The sequence below is a fragment of the Chrysemys picta genome, chromosome 2 (genome assembly GCF_011386835.1).
Source record: "Chrysemys picta bellii isolate R12L10 chromosome 2, ASM1138683v2, whole genome shotgun sequence".
Lineage (NCBI taxonomy): Eukaryota > Metazoa > Chordata > Testudines > Emydidae > Chrysemys > Chrysemys picta.
Window position 1 is genome coordinate 34,227,332 of NC_088792.1, and position 20,230 is coordinate 34,247,561.

The 20,230-nt window shown below is 40.8% G+C and overlaps 1 protein-coding gene across 10 annotated transcripts in view; it reads left to right on the plus strand.

Moving 5' to 3' along the window:
* Nucleotides 1-20,230, plus strand: part of MPP7 (MAGUK p55 scaffold protein 7) — a 264,560-nt gene that overhangs the window by 152,105 nt on the left and 92,225 nt on the right. For all 10 annotated transcript variants that reach the window (XR_010599110.1, XR_010599111.1, XM_065586862.1 and 7 more), the window contains 2 exons: nt 2,631-2,708; nt 7,182-7,262. Coding sequence is in view for 8 of the 10 variants with exons in the window: in XM_065586862.1 (XP_065442934.1) it covers nt 2,631-2,708; nt 7,182-7,262 (159 nt within the window). In the remaining 2 variants the exon portion in view is untranslated. The remainder of the gene's footprint in view (nt 1-2,630; nt 2,709-7,181; nt 7,263-20,230) is intronic.

Here is a 20,230-nt window from a genome sequence, read left to right on the forward strand (position 1 = left end):
CATACCACCAACGTCCAAAAGCATGGAAAGGAAGTACTTCAACCCTGCCAAGAGGTTTGAATACCTGTGCACCCACCCGCCCCCAGGGTCGTTAGTGGTGTCTGCGGCCAACAAAAGGGACAGGATGGGTCAGGCAAGTGCCACACCTAAAAATAAGAATGCATAAAAATGAGACCTTTTTGGAAGAAAGGTTTATTTGACAGCCAGTCTCCAACTGCGAGTGTCGAACCACCCAGCCCTCTTGGGGAAATTCAATTTCAATTTGTGGTACTCCCTTGATAAATGTAAGCATTCCCTTCTCCAGGACCTCAGTGCTGAGTTCTCTACCATCTTGGAGGAGGGCAAAGGCAGTGGTGAGGGTTCTTTCCATATGGCATGGGATGCAGTGGACTCAGTAGCCAGGGTAATGGCCTCTGCTGTGCTCATGAGGTGCAGTTTGTGGCTGCAGTCCTTGGGGCTCTCCCAAGAGATGCAGCTGTCCATTCAGGACCTCCCGTTTGAAGGGAATGCTCTCTTTTTGGAGCAGACCTATGCAAGGTTGCACGGACTAAGAGACTCTCGGGCCATATTATGCTTACTGGGTCTTTATATGCCACAAGCTACTAGGAAGCAGTTCTGGCAGCCACTGCTGCTGCCACTCAGATTCTGGGGACCCCCGCAACAGGGTGCTTATAGGAAAAAAGATCGAAATAGAGAGTTTAGATGCCCACCTCATCTCCCTTGCCTGCTAAGTCTGGTTCTGTTTGACATCAAGGGGGCTCTCAGCAGGCATTTTGATGGTGCGCATGAGGACGATCCCCCAGTTAAACTTCTGAGTCCATCCCACTGTTTGTTTTCAAACCATTTGTGTGACTTCCTAGCTGCATGGGCCCAAGTAACATCAGGTGCTAAACACAGTAGTATTAGGCTATACCCTGCAGTTCTCCAGCATCTTCCACCCCTGCTCCCCTCCCCCCATGCCCCTTCCCCAACCGTCTTCATGGACCCTTCTCATGAGCAACTCTTCGTCCAGGAGGTGGACACCTCCTACAACTGGGGGCGATAGAGGAGGCCCCTCATGATGTGAAGGGGGAAAGGGTTCTATTCCCAATATTTCCTAATCCCAAAGGCAAAAGGGGGCCTAGGACCCATTCTGGAGCTGCATCACCTCAACAAATATCTCAAGAAATTGACGTTTTGCCTGGTCTCCCTACTTTTGTCATCCCCTCCTTGGATCCAGGAGACTGGTACACCGCCCTCGACTTGAAGGATGCATAATTTCATATTTCCATTTTCTTGGGGCACAGATGGTTTCTCTGCTTTGTGATGGGCCAGCACCATTTCCAGTTCACAGCACTATCCTTCGGCCTCTCGTCTGCCTTGAGGGTATTCACAAAGTGAATGGAGCCCATAGCCGCTTACGTGAGGTGTCAAGGGGTACAGGTTTATCTGTATCTGTATCTCATAAAGGGACGGTCTCAGGCCCAGGTGCAAAGGAATCTCGATCTGGTGCGCTCCACCTGTCGCAATCTGGGTCTATTAATAAATGAAAAGAAACAACTCTGGGGTTGGACAGGCGTGGGGTCTGGTCCAGGGGGAGGTGGCTGCTTGGGAGAGGAGTGGCCCTGACTGAGCCTTATTGTACCCCCTCCCACCAGCGCAGCAGTCCCTGCTTTGGTTGCTTCTGTAGCTGCTTCTACTGGTTGGAGTCCATGTTTGTGCTGAGGGGGAGGGGGACAGTATTCTAGTGGGTTAGATGTTTTTACATGTTACATGATAATTTAGGTTATTTATGTCATCATCTTTTTATTTTGTTTATTTTATTTGTGTCTAGATAATGGTGATAGGTGAACAATATAAATTTTAAAAAAAGAATTATGTATGAAATATTTTCAAAGATAGGAAGATTATTTTTAAAGGCTTTTCAAAAATATTTTGGCTATTTTAATATTAAGCAGTGGAAATTCTACTTAAAATGCCTCACTTATGGGTGGAGAGAAGGTATTTAAATGATATGTATGTTCTCCTTTTGAAAAAACCAAAGAACGTTACATTCTACAATTATGAAACTTTTTACATTTTGGCAACACTATTCAATAAAAACTTAAAATAAAATCAAAGTATTTTAATTTGCTGAAATACAACTTTTTCCTGCACTGTTGGGATTCATATTAACACTACTTTGCCCTTCTTTCTGAATTATTTTAATGACTGCAGCAAATCCACTGAACTGTCTGTCAAAATGTGGGTGGCAGGCTATTATTCCACTTAATAAATTATAATTTATGGGAGGTTTTATATCCATTTTAGGGATAAACACTTTATGCTTTGTATTTTCATCAGCAATGTAATAGATATTTAAAGCAATGTCAGAAATACAGGCATAGAAAACTGAGGGGAAAATCACAAATGTTTAGTTTTTCTGTGGGTTGGTCTACATACTGAACATTTTTTCCATCTGATTTCATGTTTTTAGCACTTCAACAGAGGTGGTTGATGAATTGCATCTACAGTATTGCCACCTACAGATTTATAAAAGGATGTTTCTTTAGTTACAGACACTCAACAGATCAGTTAACTCAATACGGTTGTGTTGTCATATTTGCTTTGCTACTAAGCATACTTATCTTTTTTGTGCAATTGTCTTCCAGATTCATGAGAAACTGCATTACTTTGAAAAACAGAGCCCTGTACCCATACTCCATGATGCAGCAGCCTTGGCAGATGATGTAAGTGTCCCCTGCTGAGATCACTGGTACCAAGTCTCCCAAAAAACTGTCTGCAAGCAGAACTCCTCATAGTGCAAACATATGAATGTAATCCTCTGAGCTGAAATCATAAGAAGCTGCAAATGTTTCCAAAGGTGCTGTCATCACTGGGCTTATTGCTGATATTACTTTGATTTTTATTCACTTTCCTGTTGTAAAAACATGGCAAGATAGCCTCTTGTTCTGCTTTGGTAACTACGTAATAGAAATTTCAGGTTGGAATTCTACTGGGAGGGAAAAGCTGTCAACTATTAGTGTTTTGAGAAGGTCACAGACAAGAGGAATGCTTTGGAAAAATAAAGACAAATGAGATAGCTGTACTGTTGACAGGACAAGAAAAATGACAGATAATACTACAGGAATGAGGCATATGAAATACATAGAAAGGAGGGCTTGTCCAAAAAATACCTGTTTGAAAAAAAAACAAAACAAAATAGTAGTGATTTATGGATATTAGAGCTTTCCAAATTACCTTTATAACTAAAAATAAATTATGGAAGTGGTCGGCATTGATAGAGTAGTTAATTTCCTGTTACTATAATTTTTATTTTAAACGAAAAAAAAATCCAACCTGTCATTTCTTGCTATTTGGTTAATTCTAGGGTTCAGATGAATTTTGCACACACCTGTATAAACTATGACTGAACCTGAGGTAGGATGGAGAGAGAAATGTTTATTAAACTGTGGTTTAAGTGAAATCCATCAGTCTTTGTTGTAATTGGTGATTTCAGGTGTTTTTTTTTTCTTTTGATAAATGCAATATGTTTTAGGATTAATTTCAAACATGGAGGCTTTGAATCTTGTTGCATTTCATAAATGTTCTTTGAATGCTTAGTTATTGTTTTTATATAATGCCCATACATTTTAAATAAGCCATTTGTTTATTTGGCATGAAACCGTTGACATATTTAGGATTACAACTTATCGTACAAAATCAAGACTATCACTATGTTTGAAACATTACTGAAAAAGCCCATTTACGAGAATTTAATCATATTTCAGTAAGAGGATATCTACATCCTGTGATGTATCAAATATAATAAAAAAATTACTGTGGCGTCAGACATTAACAATGTTTCCTTTGAAGTAACTGCATTTAGGCAAATAATTATTTTGCAAACTAGAAAGGTCATAAAAATGTACTCCCAAAATTCTGTTTATTAACCTCTTGTCACATAGCATAAACCAAGTTAGAGTTTGAGTGCCTTATCTTTTGAGTGCACAACGTAAAGCACTTGAAATGGGCCTGATTTCAGAAGTGCTGAGCACCTGCTCTCTGAATATCAGGTCCCTTTAAGATGTCTCTAGTTTGGGCACCAAGAAATAAGGCACTCCAAATCTCTGTTCAGTTCTGAAAATTTAGGCCATTGAGCTTTACTAAATATGTAATGAAAAATTAATAGCATATGTTCTACAAAAAGTGTATGCATTAGAGATGTGAATCTGTGATTTCTGAATAATGGTATTTTTTAAGATTTGACTTTGGTTGATACCTGGGGTTTCTAGTGCTTATGTCATTCTTTTTGTGTAATTTGAACAGTTCACATTATGGGCCCATTACTGTAAGGTGTGGAGTTCTACTGAATTCAAGCTAAGCACTTCTCAGAACCCAGTTTTTTGTGTGTGTGAATATGTTATCAGTACATTTTTATGGGATTGTAAATTAACTTGTACACAACATATTTTGTATAACTTTAAAATACATGGAATTGGGGCATTAGAGTTGCATTAAATTTTTGGCACTCTTGTTGACAACTAGTAAGCCTTCAAGGATTTAAGAGCATGTTAGCGATATAACAGAGACAAGGTAGGTGAGGTAATATCTTTTTTTGGACAACTTCTGTTGGTGAGTGAGACAAGCTTTCAAGTTACACAGAGGTCTTCTTCAAGTCTGGGAAAGGTACTAAAAGCATCACAGCTAAATACATGATTGAACAGATAGTTTAACATAAGTAGTTAGCACATATTCTAAGGAATCATTCAAGATGAAGTGGCCTGTTAATACCCCTGTGACCATAGGACAAAAAGAGGGGGTTAGTGGCTTACAGATTGTTGTAATAAGCCATAAATGCCGTGTCTTTATTAAGACCATGATTTTTAATGTCTAGCAAAGTTATGAATTTAAGTGTCCAGGCTCATCTTTTGATAGTGTTGTTCAGATTTCCTTTGAGGATGAGGACAGATAGGTCAGATATAGAGTGATTGTTTTGTGAAAAGTGTTCACCTGCAGGTGTTTTTCATATCACTCTATATCTGACCTATCCATCCTCATCCTCAAAGGAGTCCTGCATAACACTTTCAAAAGACAAGCCTGGGAGCTTAAATTCATAACCTAGCTAGACACTAAAAATCATGGTCTTAATAAAAACATGGCATTTATGGCTTATTACAACAATCTGTAAACCCCCTCCCCCTTTTTAAATTTTGTCTTATGGCTAGAGAGGTATTAATGGGCCTCTTCACCTTGAATGGTCCCTTAGAATATGTGCTATCAGTTCAATCTTGTAGTTAGCTGTGACACTCTGAGTACCATTCCCAGACCTGAAGAGCTCTGTGTAGCTTGAAATCTTGTCTTGTTCACTAACAGAAGTTGGTTCAATAAAATACATTACCTCACCCACCTTGTCTCTCTAATATTGTGGGACCGACATGGCTACAACAACAATGCATATTAGCAATTTAACAGACATTGTGTTTCAACAGATTTTGAATTAATGGTTCTTTTCCTGCTGATATTAACTGTTTTATAGTTAGAAAAACAAGGAAATATTCTTATTAATAAGAAATGTCGTATTTCCTGTGTGTTATAAAACCAAAACATGGAACAGTGCTCCCAAAAATACTAAGTGTTTTTATGAGTTTATTTTTACTCTTATGAGTACCCCCCCTCGCCCTCCCCCCGGACTCCTGCCCCATCCACACACACACAGACACACACACACACACGCTCTCTGTCCCCTGACCGCCCCTGGAACCCCCACCCCTGACTGCCCCCTGCTGACCCATCCAATCCCTCCTCTCATTCCTGACTGCCCCCCTGTTCCCCGCCCTCTGAGTGTCCCGACCCCTATCCACACCCCCGCCCACTATCCCGAACTCCTCTGCCCTCTAGCCAACCCCCCCACTTCCTGCCCCCTTACCGCGCTGCCTGGAGCACTGGTGGCTGGCGGCACTACAGCCGCACCACCCGGCTGGAGCCAGCCACGCCACCACACAGCACAGAGCATTGGGTCAGGCCGGGCTCTGCAGCTGCACTGCCCCAGAGTTCGGACCCCGCCGCCCAGAGCATTGCTCCGGTGTCGCAGTGAGCTGAGGCTGCGGGGGAGGGGGAACAGCAGGGGAGGGACCGGGGGCTAGCTTCCCGGGCCAGGCGCTCAAGGGCTGGGCAGGAGGGTCCCACAGGCTGGATGTGGCCTGCGGGCTGTAGTTTGCCCACCTCTGATTTAGATAAATAAAATTACTTGCTGCAAATAACCATTTTTCTTTGAGATTTTTTTTATAGTATTGATTTAACATTAAAAAGTGATTATATGAAATCATTTTGGATGAGGTACTGCGTAAAACTTCATAATTCTAGACTAGGCTTCAGTGATGTGAAATGTGTTTTGGCTTTTCCCTGCCCTGGAAAAATAGCTGATGTCTGAAATCCTATAGTAGTAAAAATATGCATCTTAAATCCAAATTAGTTAAGAATTTAGTGATAAGAAAAACTGAAACATGAGGAAAGTAGTTCTGGGATTAAATGTTAGACTGTCGCTCTATTGTTTACCAAATCACAACGTTGTAATATTACGAAACATAAATTACTGATCTTGTTGTTAGGACATATTCTGTACATTTTGTGTGCTTGAATAGCTGGTGACCTGTTATAGGCCATAGTATGATTAACCTGCTTTACATTTTAACAAGCTGCTTGCCATGTATGTGTAAACATAATAAAAGGTTCAGACTGCTTGCTCTGTAGGGGCACTTTGCTTCCCTACCCCAGCCCTAAACAGCAGAGCTACTGTGGGTTTTTGGAAGCAGTGTGGATTTCACCACCTCATTCAGAAGCTGTTTTTTATAGACAGTGTCAAAGTTTGATCCAGTCGTTTTTACAAGCAGTCCTTTGTCTGCACGCAAAGGACCATTCACTTAAATGAAGTGCTGGGATTTGCTCTCATTGCTATAAATCAGAATGCGATCTGGCTGTACCGTTGCCAGATATGATTACTTGAGTTAAACTGAGCTGAAAGGCCTGGCTTAAATCTGGTCCACTGAGGGCCAGAAAAGAAGAGCAATGATTGATAGTCTGTTTTTCTTTATGCTGGCTTCTGTTTGAACACACTGGAAAGTAATAACCTTGAACAGGATAGATTCTCAGTTGTCACTGAGGCACTGAGTAAAACAATGCTCTTGCTAATGTTCTTTATGTCAATTCAATCTCCCTCACAGCTGGCTGAGGAGCTGCAGAGCAAGCCATTGAACACTGAGATCGGAGAGCTGTTGAAACTACTGTCTAAACCAAATATCAAGGTGAGGATGTGTTACACCTGCAAATCACACGCATACCCATTTTCTAAGGCTCCAGAAGGTTTTGTCTGTTTCAGTCAACTTTTTCAAATACTAGGAAGGAGGAGGGACTCAGTATTAATAGCAAAAATGCAAGAAAGGCAGTTAGTATTACCAGAAGATTGTAATTGTTACTGACATTCACAAAAGAATTTGAATGGAGGGGAATTAGTTATTTACAACAGCAGTTCAAAAAAAAGTGTTAAGAAATCATACTACATTTTTTTCTTCAAATGTCTTTTAGTAAATGTATAAATATGTTGAAACCACTGTTATGACTTAACTATAATTTGCTTTTTAATTGATGACTGGTACAGAATACATGAATTAAAGTGAAAAGTGTGAGTAAAATATATAAATAGTAAGATTTTATACCTCGGATGATGCATATAGTTAATGTAGTTCTCAAAAACCATCCAGAATTCTCCCAATTATCCTACAAAACCTCATAGGATTCCATAAAATGCCCTACAGCAGGGATTCAGCACTTTTTAGCTGACAGTAATATATGTATGCTATGATCAAATGTAACCCATATTAGCAGTTTGCTTCTTGTTTGTTTTTCACTAGGGATGGGATGAAAAAATAAGTTAAACAGGTATACACTAGTCACTAATGTATATGTTCCTGTGTCTGAGTTAATGACTGTTCAGACAATAGCCATTTTGGTGGTGAAGGAGCAGAAGTAGCTCCTCTGCCCTGAACCCCCAAACACCCAGCCTTGTGCCCTGCACCTCCACACACCCCACAGCCCTCTGCCCTGAACCCCCACACACACCCAACCTTGTGCCCTGCACCTCCACACACACCCCAGCCTTCTGCCCTGATCCTCTCCATACACACCCAGCCTTCTGCCCTGCACCTCCACACACACCCCTACACCCAGCCTTGTGCCCTGCACCTCCACACACACCCCAGCCCTCTGCCCTGATCCTTCCCATACACACACCCAGTCTTCTGCCCTGCACCCCTGCACACCCCCAGCCCTCTGCCTTGACCTCCCCCCAACACCCAGCCTTCTGCCCTGCACCCCCCCCACACACCCCAGCCCTCTGCCCTGCACCTCCACACCCCCCCCAGCCCTCTGCCCTGCACCTCCACACACCCCCCAGCCCTCTGCCCTGCACCTCCACACACACCCAGCCTTGTGCCCTGCACCTCCACACACACCCCAGCCCTCTGCCCTGATCCTTCCCATACACACACCCAGCCTTCTGCCCTGCACCTCCACACACACACCCACACCCAGCCTTGTGCCCTGCACCCCCACACTCTCCCCAGCCCTCTGCCCTGCATTTCCCCCAGCCTTCTGCCTAGCACCTCCACACCTCCCCACACACCCAGCCTTGTGCCCTGCACCTCCACACACACCCCAGCCCTCTGCCCTGATCCTTCCCACACACACACCCAGCCTTCTGCCCTGCACCTCCACACACACACCCACACCCAGCCTTGTGCCCTGCACCCCCACATCCTCCCCAGCCCTCTGCCCTGCACTTCCCCCAGCCTTCTGCCCTGCACCTCCCCCCAACATCCAGCCCTCTGCCCTGCACCTCCCCACACACCCCAGCCCTCTGCCCTGACCTCAAGTCGCCTCGCTCAGCCCGCTGCAGGCGTAGGTGAACAGAACCCCAGGCTGGAAGTGGGCTGAGCAGGCTGGCGGCGTAAGATCAGCATTTTAATTTAATTTTAAAGGAAGCTTCTTAAACATTTTGAAAACATTGTTTACTTTACATACAACAATAGTTTAGTTATATAATATAGACTTATAGAGAGAGACCTTCTAAAAAACGTTAACATGTATTACCGGCACGCGAAACCTTAAATTAGAGTGAATAAATGAAGACTCGGCACACCACTTCTGAAAGGTTGCCTATCCCTGTGATAGACAATGCCTAAACTTTCTTAGCATGTTTCACTCAGCCTGCCATTCAAAAAAATGCCAGTTCCTCATTATCCACGCCTATACTTTACTGTATATTTTCAGGTAGCGGTAGACTGTGCATATTTTTCAACATTGAGGCCTTAATGGACTGAGTCTAAAGGCTGTTCTCTGGTCCCAATTGTATTATTTTAAGAAACTAAATCATCACCTTTCATAAGGAGTTACAAAGATGTAACCTTTTCTGTCAGTGTAGTTGTTTGTCCTGCTGCAGTGGCTAGGTCAAGTATGGAGGCTAATGAGTCTGGTAAAGCTTGGCTGCAAGAGTGAGGTGATAAACCTGTACTCGTGGTATAGCATCTAGAGGGGGAAGAAAGAGACACGCTGTTTTACAATGGGTTACAATGGCTGTCTACGCTGATAAATTCTGTCAGCTCTGCACAAATTCAGCTTGTTTTCTTTGATGGGTTACTGCTTCTTGATTGGGACCTCTGAGTGCTACCCCATTACAGATAAGTTTGGTAAAATTTATTGAATTTTTGTTAGCATGTTCACCCACTAAACAGTGACTGCTGGTATTCTCCAGAATACCATTAATGAAAACTGTCTTTCCCACTTAATGATGTATACGTATGCAATTATCTTGTTCCTCTTGCTGAGTGGTTACTAGAGTTAAGTGGATTACTATATACCCATGTAATGGTTGAGTTATCATTCTGAACTTGGCACTTTTTGGGTGTTTGGATAGGACATAACCGACAGGATTCAGTTTTTCCTGCATTTGTCTTACAACGAGGACTTCTGGCTTGCTGCCTTTCTGTTCCAAACCCTTTCCTCCCAGACTGCAATGTCTATGCAGTGTGGTTCCTGTGATGCTGTCACATTGAGCCTCTAGCCTTTTTATTTTACCTTCCAGGTCAGGGCTCTGCTGAAGGACTCTTAAGTCTTAGCATGCGCCTTCACAATTATATTTGCCACTATGTGGCATCCCATTCTCCTGGTGAATATGCTAGCATTACATATTGATTACGTGCACCCATCCCAGTACTTAGACAATATCTCATTAGTCTTAGGGCCTCTGCTTTTTAGTTTTAACTAGCTAAACTCATTGTGATGGTCTTAATAGGATTTCTGGGGAAAAAACATATTTTCCCATGTATAACATGTTGCCTGTTACTGCACTAGTATGAATCTAACAGCCACATTAACATAGCTGAATACCCTTTTTGACTACAGAAGAAGGGAATGGCTGGACAGACTGTAACAGACTCTTTGTGTAGCCTTGCTGGGCAATCCTTTGTAAGACAGAAACTCCTCACCTCCCTGCATGGCTGATCTTGCTAGACCTTGGGCATGGGCATGAGTGGAGAGAAGGGACTGTATACCTGATACTCTTGCCACACACCTATCCCTGGGGAGGTGGGTAGTGAGGGGAGGGGAGAACCTTGACCTCTCCCCCTGACATATTAGCCAAGAAAGAATATGTTACATTCAGTAATGGGTTCTGGATTAATTACTTCCTTTCATCCTTCCCTCTTCTGCATCCCACTCCCCCCTGGTGGGCAAAGGGGGAAGCAGGAAGGGAGCTGTGATTCCTTATGGTCATAATTCTTCCCTAGGGCTACTCCTTGGACTTTGCAACTATATGTTGCCCTTATGCAGTTTATTGAGCAATGTCTAGCCCTACTATATTATTACATACAGAATTGATATTGACTCCTGAAAAGTGGTGGGGTGTTTTGGGGGGCGGGGGGGCGAGGTTTGGGGGGAGGAGGGGTTGATCTGAATACCTGGTGGAAAATGTTCTATAGAGCAGTTTCCAAACAGCTAAAATCTCCTGGGATAACTGAGTATTTTTTCAATAGTGAAAATTGTCATTACTTGGTTTATATGGTAACTGGAAGTTATTGTTCTGTTGCGGGAACTTCATCTCCTGACCCAGTGCAACTGTACCTGGGGCCAGATGGAGTATTTCCAGTTTTCCTCCGTCCCTGCTTTAATCTCTTCACTGCCCAGCTGCATTATACCAAGATCGTGTTCCCACCAGCCTGGTTGTGAAGAGGGTCAGACACTGGACAGCGAATGTAAGACTAGTGGTACCCGGGCGGTACAGGATTAATTAGCAATAGGTCTAGAGGTTTTTAGCAACTGCGTTATTTAGGTGAACACAATAAAACATTATGAAGCTAACTTTTACTGATAAGATGTTTGAGTATGTGTACTACTTATCTGTTGGTTTTGTAAAGCTCTGACAAGTTCATGTTATCCAGTGGGTTTCCCATTCATAAAGGAATGTCCTGAAGCAAGAAATAACTTCCACAGGAGACATTTAATTAGTTGGAATTGCGACATTTAAAATGTAATTCAAATGTATCCCAAGGATATTCTTTTGCAAAGGATAGATTTTAAATTAAAGGGACTTTGCTAGTATTTTAAAAACTTCACATAATATTCTACCACACCTACCCCAGAATTCCTCTTCCTATACTGTAATTAAATGCACTTGAAATGGAGGCATTTATCTCCTCCAATTAAAACAGAACCCTGAAACAGACGCAAGTGTTTGACTCCAGGAAGAAATCAAGTGGTTTTCTTCATCTGAGAGTGGATTTAGGACCAAGCATTACAGTTTGAGGAAAGACCATGTGCTTGTTCGGTCATACAGATTTAAAATACAGCTGCAGAATCCTATGAATGTGGACCATGCAAATAGCTAGTGTTTGTTATAGTTACAATATTGGATATTGTGTTATGATTTAAATATTGCATCATTATTGATACCTAGAACATAAAAAAATATTTTCATCGTTTAGAACTTATTCTCACTTTGTCAGCCTGTTCATCACAAATTTATAACATAGACTGATAGTCTTGCCTCACTCCTCAGACATCATCTAATGTTAAAATATGTAGCAAGATGTATGACTTCTGTAACTTCTTTGTACAAATATTTACTTAATATAGCTTAATTCATTCCTTTATAGGTCAATAGGTTCAAAAGGTCTATTTAACATTAGTGTTTTTGTTTACAATTTGATATCTGGCACTCTAATAGTGATCACCATTGCCTAGATTACTCACCAACATGAGTAAGTTTTACAAAATCTAACTCTGTGAAAAAGGACATTATTTGTGGTATTCGCACAATGAGAGCTTATAGTCACAGAGTTTGTATTTTGAATTTAGTAGATTATGTAACCTTGTTTCCCATAATGATATAACAATAGTGTAATTAACACAAGCCACACCCCAATGTCCTAAGTATGTGACACATTGTACTGTGGTATGGAGATTAAATGTAGTAGGAGAGCTCTGAGTTAATATTTATTTGTGTACATATACAATAGTTATAGGCAACCGTCGATCCACTGGATCATGGTGTACATTCAAAGGTCTAGTCGGGTGCCCGATGAATCAGCTTATGGCTGACAAGCCCAGGCAGGGAGCAACACAGCTTGTTACAAATTTCATAGATCCATGTATTGTCTGAGTTGGAGGGCGCACATAGATGCCCCGGCGGGTGTGTTGGCGGGGACCGCTGACCTAAGGGCTAGCCACCAGTTGGAGTCATATTAAAAATCTAAGCCACTGAAAATTATTTTTAAAAATGTTGATATCTCTTCTGCTTTGGAGGAGCATGGACTTTTTTCTAACCACTTAAGAATGCTTGTGATCTTTCTGACTGCTTGTAGTGGAATTCTTTACCTACTATTTGTTTGGGTATGTTAAAAGGATTGCCAACCCCTGGCATGAAGTGCAAAAGAAGTACATAACAGGAGAACAAGGCACAACTGTGAATGACTGAATGTATCAAGGCACAAGAAAATCTAAACTATGTGAAGTACTTCAGAAACTGTACCTGTAGCTGTACTGAGAACAAGCACTGGACGTTCTTATAAGTATTTTTCTTGGCTACTCTTTTATTACATTAGAGTGAATAGAATTTTGGGAGTCATTTTAAGATAATTTAGATTGAAGAGAAAACCACTCTTGCATGACTGGGAATACTTTCAAATTAATTTGTCCATAGACAACCTTTACTGAAAAACGCTGTTCAGAAAAGAGATAGAATCTAGAAATGTTGATGTTATTTATGTTTTAAAATTGGTTTAAAACAGAAAACTGAGAAGGAGCATCTGGTAGTCAATGATTGGTTTAGAGTACAAAGCCATAAATGAGATATGTGCTTCCTATTTCATTATTTTCAATAGACTTTAAATTGTTTTTAATGTATTCAGACCTTTTATTTAACAAAATGCTAACAATATGCATGTTTAAGTAGACTCACTTTTCATCACCTTTGTGTACTTCAGCTTTATTCATACTGTCATCATTTAGGATCTTGAACTAGACATTACCAAAATTTACACATCCAGTGAAACCTGAGCAATTTCACTGCTTTTAGTTTAACTATTTCTTGCATATTTGAACCTGAGTTTTTAAAACTTTTTTTTTAGGTATTTTTAATGGATCTTTACAAGTTATTTTGCATTTTCTTGGTGGTCTAGTGGTATTAGTAGGAAGTTGGTAAATTGTGTACCCTATTAAATGATGAGTTTGCTGCCATGATCACAGCCATCTGCTGGTTACTTGGCTCCTATGGAGCCCTAATGGGTTATTCTGATAAGAGTGCCTATTGCTTTGAATGATTTATTGAAACTTTTGTCAAAAGAGCATTTTAAGGCTGATTTACATTAGCCAGTAGTTGCTTAGCAGCTGCATTGCATGGACCAGAATCAGTACAGCAGGCTTGACATCTGTCATGAACTAAAATTTATCATTCCATCAGTAGACCACAAAGACAATGTGACAATAAGATATGTCCTATCGGCAGCAACAAATTATTTAAGATGTTTCTAAAAGAATTAGAGACTGAAAACTCTTAGAGAAAATTTATGTTTGGTTAAATGTAAGCAAAATTTGGTTTTACGGTGGTCTGTGATCTATCATAGAAAATCCTGATCTAAACTTAACATTTCATAGGCCTTTTTTTCTTGCTCCCTTTCCATTGGAGCCAGAGCTGGTTGAGAATTTTTCATTGTTTTTTCAAAATCAAACATTTTCCCATGGAATTTGCTTGAAATTAGACTTTACTTTCTATCTGGGAAAACTGAATCAAACATTTCAGTGCAACATTGATCTGTGTTTACCTAAGCTGTTGTGTGTCTCATATATTCATTCTCCACTATGGGCTGTGCTCAGGAGCGGCGCCAAGGTTTTTGGCGCCCTAGGCGGGGGTCCTTCCGCGCTCCTGGTCGTCGTCGGCAATTCTGCGGTGGGGGGGTCCTTCTGTGCTCCCGGTCTTCGGGGCACTTCGGCGGCGGGTCCCGGAGCGAGTGAAGGATCTGCCGCAGAATTGCCGCTGAAGACCTGTAGCGCGGAAGGACCCCCCGCCGCCGAATTGCCGCCCCCCCCCAAATCCTGGCGCGCTAAATGGAAGTGCCGGCCCTGGCTGTGCTCCCTGGCTGAACCATGTCTCCCAGGATGCACAATGATCTTCCTCTCTTGTTGATCTCTGTAGTGTATCATGGGAGACATTTTAGTCCCTCTCTTACCTCCTGAGAATATCCTCTGCTAGCATGTGGGATCACAAAATAGGAAGCTATAACCTGTTCAGGAAAGCAGAATTTTGCATATTTATGTAAGTAGGTTGGAAGTGTCATCCGTAATCTTCTAGGTTTGCTGGTAGTGTTCATCATACGATTCTCTGTATTTTAAAATATTTTAATATCACATCAGAAATGGAGTTTGAGTTGATTTGAAATAGTGGCTGCTGTTTTGAACAGATGACATTGTGGAAATGGCACTTTTATACTCAACAATAGATCTGCTTCCCATGTGTGATCCAAGTTGTACCTTCTTTCTGTACTGACAAAAATAGAAAGTTTAATATTTTTACTTCTGTTACAGATATACAGAAGAATGAGACTAATTGTTTTGCCTCTTGCATCAACAGAATTGTTAACTAATCTTTATTTGCAGAATTCTCATTACTGGGGTGATGCAGGAGCCAGAAAGAACCCAGCTTGACCTTCAGATGCCAGGTTGAGTTTGCAACTGGCATTTAGGGAAGAAAACCTGTATTTTTCTGAGCAAATGTCATATGTAAGCTATTGAAACAGTATACATGGAACTCTGTAATGTCCTCTTAAGATATGTCTACACTGCAATTAAAAACCCATAGCTAATCCTTGCAAGCTGACTCGGGCTAAGGGGGTTGGGCTAAAGGGTCTGTTTCACTGCACTGTAGATTTCCGGGCCTGGGCTACAGTCCAAGCTATTCCCACCCCCACCTCCCGCTCACCTTTCAGGAACCTAGAGCTCCGCCAAAGCTCCGAAGTCTACACTGAAATGAAACAGCCCCATAGCCCAAGTGAGCTGGCAAGAGCCAGTCATGGATTAATTGCTGTGTAGATCCCTACAGTAGACATGCCAAACCTGTGAAAAAAACATAGACATTGGGCTTGTTTTTGGCTTAATTGGTTTGTGAGTTGCTTGTTGCTAGTTTTGGCTTGTAGCTTGTTGCTTGTTTGGCTTGTTGCTTGTTATAGCTTGTTGCTTCTTTTTTTGATCGGCTCCAGGCAAGTGGGGGCAAGCAGGGGCAAGGAGAAGGAGAGAGTCAGGGGTGCACAGCAGGCCCACCACAGTCCCAGACTGCACACCGCGGGGATCTAGTCACATAGAGTTGAGGTTCTTAGGGATTAGCTTGTTTTGGCCTTGTTTTGAAATTGGCTTAGCTTGATTTTTAGCTTATTGTGAAAGTTGGGGTGCTTATTTACCACGTGAAAGTTGGCAACTGTGCCCTACAGTTACTTTTCAGGAGATAACATATAGATGCCCCACATATCAACCATGAGGGCGAAGGAGAAGTAGACAGTAGCTGTGAAGACTTTTGTGTGGAGAGTGGTAAAGACAGATCTCCTCTCTTCCAGAAGCTTCCTCCACTTATGTGGAGGAAACATGAGGATTAAAAAAAATAAAGAGAAAGGAAACAAAGGATGAAATTTGTGTTCAATTTTCATTTTGTTTTTGTTTTGTTTTATATGCTTATTGTAGAACAACTTTTCCCAGTGTTCTGTGGGAGACATTTGGCTACGAAAAGTTCTTTTGATCCACCTACATTTTTTGTAATCTAATGTAGGTTTTTATTGTGTACTGTACCCATAATGTATCATCTGAATCCATCTCCCTGCCATTTGGAAAGAAAAAACTGTTATAAGCTCAATGCAGGAATTAGTGGGTGAAACGATGGTTGACATTTATGCAGTAGGTCAGACTAAATGATCACAATATTCTCTTCTGGTCTAAAAACCTGTGAATCTATGAAAAGTAGGGGTATTGGCAGCTTTTCCTAAAGTTATATGCAGTATGCTGCTATTTTGGTCCCCTCCCCTACTTTCTGACAGCCTTCTTGGAGAAGAAAAGAGTTCTAAACTTACACACTGTCAGCTTCAAATCTTGAGTTCTCATTCCATAGGTTGCCTTGTCTCTGTAATTCTGGAAATCCCTTTTTTTTTTTAAAGACTCCTTACTGTTTATTTGTTTTTTGTGTTTTTATTATGGGTTTGAGTCCTGTGAATCAAGCTACCTAACTCTTTTATTTTCATAAGTTTTTGTTACTCTGTGTATATATAAGTACTATTGAAAAAGGAACAAATCAAACATAATTCTAATAGCTAAAATGCGCTTTAAAAAAGAAAGCAACAAAACATGCCTTAATTACCATGTACCAACCAAGAGAAATCAACAACCAACCATGGCATATTCTTAATGTGGTAGGAACTGACAGAGAACATACTGTAATAACATAAAGGAGAGGAAAGAATACAACTTAAATATTGTTTTTAAGACCAAATCCTCCTGTTACCTTAGTTACATTATACACTATTAGCCCTGTTTTATGTAATAACTTAATTGGGCAGCCTGAGCTGCAACAGTCTTTAGGTACGGAAATGCAAATGTTCACTAGGAGCCAACTGTATCATAAACAAGAATGAAGCCAGGCAGATTGGCTGGGGAAAATAGAGGATTTTGAAAAGCAAATCAAAGAAAGTCTTCAGTTACATGACACAAGTTCTACCACATAAAGTAACCAATACTAATCTATGTACTGAATGCTGAATTACATGCATTTAACGATGGTATTCATATAGCACATAAATGGTTGGCAACATTAAGAAAATATTTGGCAGTTTAGGAGGAGGAACATCATGCAGGGTAAAAATCACATCTTGATCAAGTAGCAATTCTGCTCAGCTCATGAAAATGGAAAAACATAGTAATTTTACAGAGACGTGACTATCCAAGTAAACAGATATTAAGTAAATTGTCCTTTCTGTCAGTGAAACTTAATGGTCTCCTTTTGATTCTGTTTATGACTACTTTTCTTCAGCAGTCTCCTGTCTCACACCCAGAAGACCATATCCTACAGCCCTCACCATTTCCCCCTTTTCCAGATCACCGGAATATATATTTTAACACTAGTCCAGACCAGAACTTTGACCATTTATTTCTGCTTTTTTTCTGTCTCTTGTCAGTTACTAATCTCATATCATTGCTGTCTTTCTCACCCCATGACTACTTAGTTTTCCATAATCATAGGACTTGAAGGGACCTCGAGAGGCCATGTAGTCCAGTCCCCTGCACTAGTGGCAGGACTAAGTATTACCTAAATCATCCCTGACAGGTGTTTGTCTCACTTGCTCTTAAAAATCTCCGATGATGGAGACTCCACCACCTCCCTAGGCAATTTATTCCAGTGCTTAACCACTCTGACAGGAAGTTTTTCCTAATGTCCAACCTAAACCTCCGCTGCTGCAATTTAAGCCCATTGCTTCTTGTCCTATCCTCAGAGGTTAAGAAAAAACAATTTTTCTTCCTCCTTCTTGTAACAACTTTTTACATACTTGAAGACTGTTATCATGTCCCCTCTCAGTCTTCTCTTTTCCGGACTAAACAAACCCACCTTTTTCAATCTTCCCTCCTAGGTCATGTTTTCTACACCTTTAATAATTTTTGTTGCTCTTCTCGGGACTCTATCCAATTTATCCACATCCTTCCTGAAATGTGGCGCCCAGAACTGGACACCATACTGGAGTTGAGGCCTAATCAGCGCACAGTAGAGCGGAAGAATTACTTCTCATGTCTTGCTTACAACACTCCTTCTAATACCTTTATGTGAGGGGTTTGTCATGAACTTTTTGAAAGTCCATATAAATCATGTCAGCTGTTTCTCTTGTATCCACTCTTTTGTTGACTTGCTCAAAGAATTTTAATAAGAGAAGCAGGATTTTCCTTTAAATATACTGGTTTATCCCTATCATACTATGCTCATTTTGGTAGTTTATAATTAATTTATTTATAATTTATTTTTACATTTCAGTCATTTTACCTGGTCCAACTTACTGGTTTGTAAATCTCAAGATCGTTTTTTTAAGGATGGGTTCACATTTGCTACTCTCCAATTCCTGGAATAGTAGCTGATTTTAGTGAAATTGAACTATATGTTTAATCTTTCAATCATACCACCTCACTTCTTCAGTGTATAAAAGTAGAAAGCAGGCAAAACAAATGACCCCAAGAACTCAAATGTTATTTGAGCATCTCTGGGATACATTCAGAACGATCTGCGTGGCTTCTCTCCAACTGCACTTCATCTATGTGTTTGGGGGAAAGAGGATCCTTAATGATTTTTGGGAGGGAATAAGTCCAAAGTCAGCTCAACTCCTCCAATAGCTTTTATTTTGTGTCCACAAGTCTCATAGTTTGACTTAGTCAATAATGGAGGCTGAATGGAATCTATAGAACACCTTCCCTTTTCAGAGAGACATGCTGTTGTAAGGGCATGAAATCTTTGCTTCTTATTTTTCCATAATATTTTCTTATCTTTTTTAGATTCAGTCTTCAAGAGTTTTAGGTCAGAGAACAAAAGATAGATGCTACCTCTACAAAGACACTTATTTTTCGTCAGGAGGTAGCTACCGCTTCATTCTACCTCTATTTCTTCAAAAAAGGAGCTGATGAAGGATTGCCCGAATATTAGAAGGATGATCATTTGTTCACAACATAGTTTCCAGCATACAACTCATCTGTTTGTGCTCTGGGAAGATACTTAAGGAAGAGGAGGGGATTAAAGTGTCAAGAACACTTTAGCTAAATGAGTCAGGTTATGAATTTAAGAGGCATACTGGTTTGAAATTCTTCATTGTTGGTTTAAAATCAGGGCTTACTCTGCCATAATAGCCATATGTGAGCAGAAAAGGCAGAGGCCACAATTGAGGAAAAATCATAGGGCTGCCATCTGGAAGAATATTAACACCTTTACCAGATGACATGGACTGGCTGTGAGTTTCTATGGACAGTGAGAATAGTTAGACTTTGGAAGTGTCTCTTGGGGTTCCAAGCAATGAGCAAGAGGAAGTGGGAGTCTGAAGATGTGAAAAGTCTAGCCTTCTATTGGCTGTTACTGTCTGAGTAACAGCTACAGGTAAACCCATCAGTTCAGATTGGTGGATCTGAAACTACATTTTCAGGCAAGGAAATTACCCTTTTGTGAAAGGAAGTCCATATATTCAGGAATAAAAATCCACCATGGTTAAGAGGAAAAAGTAATATATACTTAATATTGACCCAAATGAGATGTTACTATGCCAAGAACATTAATATACTATAGATATTAAGAATACAGAACCACACATGTACAGAATGGATTTTAAATATTTTTATACAATTGAGTATCATAGTAATGATTCGTCTTTTGTCTCTAATTTCATTGTTTCTGCTGTTTTGCTGTGTTGTTTTTGGTTCTTCAGCCTAATTGATTGCTTCAGCTAGTATGCTTGATTGTGCTAGTCAGTGTTAGCTGATTTGCATGTTTGTTTGTTGCTCGCACTTAATGATATTCTGCTATTACTCTCTCTTGAGTCTCTCATAATTTCTCCTGTGTCAGTCTCCTTTCTCCAAGTCTTTCTTCTATTTCTTCCTCTTCTTCTGCAATCTCTTTTCTTCCTGTTCCTTTTTACCCTCCTGCTGCTGCTGCTCATCTCACCAG